Source organism: Palaemon carinicauda, chromosome 14 (assembly GCF_036898095.1).
Source record: "Palaemon carinicauda isolate YSFRI2023 chromosome 14, ASM3689809v2, whole genome shotgun sequence".
In the NCBI taxonomy this organism is placed as follows: domain Eukaryota; kingdom Metazoa; phylum Arthropoda; class Malacostraca; order Decapoda; family Palaemonidae; genus Palaemon; species Palaemon carinicauda.
The window spans coordinates 125,694,449-125,699,448 of record NC_090738.1 but is presented as its reverse complement, the minus strand read 5'-3'; the positions used below and the strand labels follow the sequence as shown (position 1 = coordinate 125,699,448).

At 34.3% G+C, this 5,000-nt stretch overlaps 1 protein-coding gene across 1 annotated transcript in view; it reads right to left on the bottom strand.

Annotated features, from left to right (window-relative positions):
• Positions 1–5,000, bottom strand: part of LOC137653001 (uncharacterized) — a 28,602-nt gene that overhangs the window by 19,237 nt on the left and 4,365 nt on the right. Inside the window, exons 2-3 of the mRNA XM_068386393.1 lie at positions 3,588–3,725; positions 2,814–2,933 (exon numbers count right to left, since the gene is read on the bottom strand). Coding sequence (XP_068242494.1) covers positions 2,814–2,933; positions 3,588–3,725 — 258 coding nt within the window. The remainder of the gene's footprint in view (positions 1–2,813; positions 2,934–3,587; positions 3,726–5,000) is intronic.

The window sequence follows — 5,000 nt, the reverse complement described above, 5'->3', positions numbered from 1 at the left end:
AACCAAACGTTTCATTTTATATAAGCTAACCAAACGTTTCATTTTGTATGAGCTAACCAACCGTTTTGTTTTGTGTGAGCTAACCAGACGTTTAATTTGTGAGCTAACCCAACGTTTCATTTTGTGAGCTAATCAAACGTTTAATTTCGTATAAGTTAACCAGCCTTTTTATTTTGTATGAGCTAACCAAACGTTTCATTTTGTATTAGCAAAACAAAAGTTTTATTTTGTATGGCGGCTTTTATTGACTTGGTGCCCTTGTTTCAATTCAATGGTATAAGAATATTATTTGTCTGCTTTTACGAATTTATTCATAACCACTGAATTGCAAGATGGAATTCCCACTGATTTCTTTATCATATTTATAAGGGTAAGCCATTCACTTAATCATTCAGCATAGATGTATGTATTTTATTTCGAAAAATTATATATTAATCTGGTTTCCACCTGAATCGGTTATTCATTTAACTATTCATTAACTTGCTATTTAAAGATTTTTAAAGGTCGCTCATGAATGGCAGAGGCAAGGGACAATGACATTGCCCTAGCAAGCAGGACAATGCCCTAGAGACTGACCATGTATTATATGATCAGCGCCCAAGCCTCATCTCCACCCAAGCTAAGACCAGGGAGGGCCAGGCAGTGACTGCTGATGACTCGGCAGATAGACATATAGGCTCCCCCCCCACCCCACCCTCCCAACCACCAAAAAAAAGAAAAAAAAAAACTTAGCTCACAAGGATGGTAAGGTTGCAGACACTACTGGCACTAATGAGTACGAGCGGGACTCGAACCCCCGACTGGCAAACACCAGACAGAGACGTTACCAATCAGGCCACAACAATCCTAATCCTATTCACTTCATATGTCATAATTTTGTTGTAAGTTTCATATTCATTCAAGCATTCATTTTTCGTTCACTGACTTGGCTTGAAAGGCAATTATTCCTGAAGTCTTATGTCGAGAGAAACCCCTTGACACGTTTCCTGGGAGACTCTCTCTCTCTCTCTCTCTCTCTCTCTCTCTCTCTCTCTGAAAAAAAATTAGTTTAAATACAGATATCTTATTTGTCGTTCCTCTTACTTTTTAACCTCTCATTGTTATCTCTCTCTCTCTCTCTCTCTCTCTCTCTCTCTCTCTCTCTCTAGGAAAAGATATTTAATGTTTACTTTAATTAAAGGTATCTTATATTCCGTTCTTTTACATTTCAACCTCATTGTTAGAAGAATCTCTCTCTCTCTCTCTCTCTCTCTCTCTCTCTCTCTCTCTATTTGGAAAATATATTGATTTTAATTAAAGATATCTCATTTTGGCGTTCCTCTTTTACTTTCTAACCTCTCATTGTTATAAGAATCTCTCTCTCTCTCTCTCTCTCTCTCTCTCTCTCTCTCTTTCCTCTCTCTCTCTCTCTCTCTCTCTCTCTGGAAAATATATTTAGTTTAATTAAAGATATCTTACTTTGGCGTTCCTCTTTTACTTTCTAATCTCTCATCGTAATAAAAAATCCGAAAAATTTGATTTTGTCACAGATTTTAAAGCGAATGCTCTGTACGTGGCTTTCAGCAATTTATTTTATTTTTCAACGTTGGGATTTGGGTTGCATGATAATCTAAAAATGAAAATTATTTCGTTTATATATTTTATTTCACGCAGGCCTTCGAATTGTGGCCATTCAAGTACTGATGATGTGGTTTATGAAATTTAATTGGGGCAAGGTAGTTTCCTCGAACGACCTTTTATTTGTAGTTGCAGATTTAGTTTTTTATTGTGTTATTGAGAATTGTATTTAAACTAGAAAAAACTGTTTTGTTGAAGTTTTTATTGTTTATATAGGAAATATTTATTTTAATATTGTTACTGTTCTTGAAATATTTTATTTTTCCTTGTTTTCTTTCCTCACTGAGCTATTTTCCCTGTTGGGGCCCCTGGGCTTATAGCATCCTGCTTTTCCAACTAGGGTTGTAGCTTTGCATTTAATAATAATAATAATTAAAATTGAAATGAGACTGTATTTTTAGATTCCTTTAATAATATATTTCGAGTTCTTTGTCTAGTAATAGTTTATATAGGACATATCTGTTTTGACGTTGTTACTGTTTTAGAATGATTTATTGTTAACTTGTTCTCATCATTTATTTATTTCCTTATTTCCTTTCCTCACTGGGCTATTTTTCCCTATTGGAGCCCTTGGGCTTATAGCATCTTGCTTTTCCAACTGGGGTTGTAGCTTGGCTAATAATAATAATAATAATAATAATAATAATAATAATACAGGAAATTGAAGTAATGGGATTTTTTAGGTTATTATCTTTATTTTTTTTAATACAGTTTTTATTAAACATTCATCACACATCCCATGATATTTTCTTCACTTTAGTACTTCTTATTCATATGTAGTAGAGATTACATAGGGGATAAGCGTGTTACGACTGAGATGGTATGGTCATGTATTGATGATGTATGGTGGTGAGGGAATGAGGAGGGATTGGGAGGAATGGGAGGAACATGTTAGAGGAAAAAAGATCGAGAAGGAAGCAGAGAATTATATAGCAAGATAAGGTGAAGGATAATATGGAGAGAAGAGGTTTGCTGTAAGTGGATTGCTTTGATGGAAGGCATTAAAGAGGGCGCATGAGGCAACCGACCCCTTATTGTAACAATAACGGTGGGCAAGAAATAGCAGTTTATATGTATATTTTTTTATTTTTATATTCTTATTTTCAATTATCAGGTTATTTTAAATAAATATTCATCATCCGTAACTGAGGAAATATAAACGCATTATTTCTTCTTAATCACAGGAGACGTTATTAGTAGTGGTCATTATCATGATGGAATATGACAGCAGGGGCATAATTCGACGGATGTTTTGCTTCTCCCTCATAGCTTACTTTAGCCACGAAGCCGGAGTACTTGTCAGCGGTGTACTCCACCTTAGAAATAGAAGAAAGTACATTTGTTAACTTATTGGTTTCATTAAAAAATTAAGTTGTTTATTTCGGGTTTTTTTTTTATTTTTTTTTTTTTTTTTTTTTTTTTTTTTTTTTTTTTTTTTCTTTTGAGTCAGCGTTGATCCTAAGTCACCGAAAGCTTAATGAAGGTTATCCTATAACCTTAAAAGGAAACATTACTCTCTCTCTCTCTCTCTCTCTCTCTCTCTCTCTCATTTGATTTTAAGTCACCGAAAGGTGGATGAAGGTTATTTTCTAATCATGAAAGGAAACATTAGTTTCTAATCGCTCTCTCTCTCTCTCTCTCTCTCTCTCTCTCTCTCTCTTTCATTTAATACAAATCACTGAACAAATCCAAATAGACCTCACCGTTTGTTTTTGGAAAGACTCTCTCTCTCTCTCTCTCTCTCTCTCTCTCTCTCTCTCATTTAATACAAATCACTGAACAAATCCAAATGGACCTCACCGTTTGTTTTTGGAGAGATTAGTCTCTCTCTCTCTCTCTCTCTCTCTCTCTCTCTCATTTGAATTTGTCACGAAAAGCTGAATAAAGGTTATCCTTTAACCATGAAAGGAAACATTAGTTTCTAATCTCTCTCTCTCTCTCTCTCTCTCTCTCTCTCTCTCTCTCCTCACCGTTTGTTTTCTACCGTCAGGCAACGCAACGGTGTAGGATCCCTTGACTGCCTTCCCGTCAGATTTCTCGTTCTGATCAAAGCTCGGGCCTTTGTAATCGCCTTTCACGCTGTAATCGAAACTGTAAGGGATTGGAGCCTGAAAGTCGAGAACATTGGGAGTAGATTACAAGGGTTCTTAGCTGTAATGGAAATGGGGGAGGGGGTGGAGGTGGTGCTGGAATATGAAGGTAATAATTCTCGGCGTTAAGTAATCATGGCTGAGTGAGAGCAATAATTCAAAATTGGTATAAGATTACAAAATCTTTAGTGGCAGAAATCTGCAAAGAATGTGAGTCAAAATATGAAATTTAGATTGAAAAATCGCCAAATACAATGTAATGTTAAGAAACATAAGGTCAAAACGTGAAATTAAGCATGAATAATCAGCAATCACTACTTACTATTGGGATTACTTATTCTTTAGGTTTCTACTTATTATAATTTATACTTATACATGTGATTGACACTTATTATTGAAATTATTCAAGCTGAAAGCTAATCATGACTGGAATTGACGAACGTTATTCTTACAGTAAGGTTATTATTGAAAAATAAAATCACCGTAATGCAAGTAATATTAAAAGTAAGCAGATTAGTATCTACTATTTGGTATCATGTTTCAAAGTAAAGATGAACTCATCAGTTTAATAACAGTAATGTGATCTGAACATAGAATGAGCATAGTATTTTGAATAAAAAATGACCTTTCTGAAAGTGAAATGATTATTCAGAATATAAGGTGATATTAGGTTAATACGTAGCTGTTTTGATGCTCAAATCAGTATAAATAATGCTTTAAAATTCCAGCATGATAAATAAAGAAGATTTTAAGTATAGGATTCAGTACCGCGGTATTAATTTAAACGTGATAACAAGAATATTAGTTTTTAAGGTTAATATGTTTACAGTACAAATTGCTGGCATCTTTTTGTGTCTGCAAAACTAAGTCGTGGTTTAGTATTTAAGTTGGTCTTAAGTCTCGATAAATTTACAACTTTGTGTGCCAGTATCTTTGGTAGCTGTACGTATAGTGTTATTATTAAGGGAAGAAGATTGGTGTGTTGACTGTTTCATTTTCATCATTGAAGTTTACAGATTCTCGTTGTCTTCTAGTAGTAAAATGTCTGGCATAAAGTCTAGTAAAAAGTCTTGCATAAAGTCTGGTAAAAAGTCTGACATACAGTCTAGTAAAACGTCTGGTATAAAGTCTGGTAAAACGTCTAGCATAAAGTCTAGTAAAAAGTTTGGCATAAAGTCTATTAAAAAGTCTAGTTAAAGGTCTGGTGTAAAGTCTAGTAAAAAGTATGACATGAAGTCTGGCATGAAGTCTAGTAATAAGTCTGGCATAAAGTCTTGTAAAAAGTCTGGCATA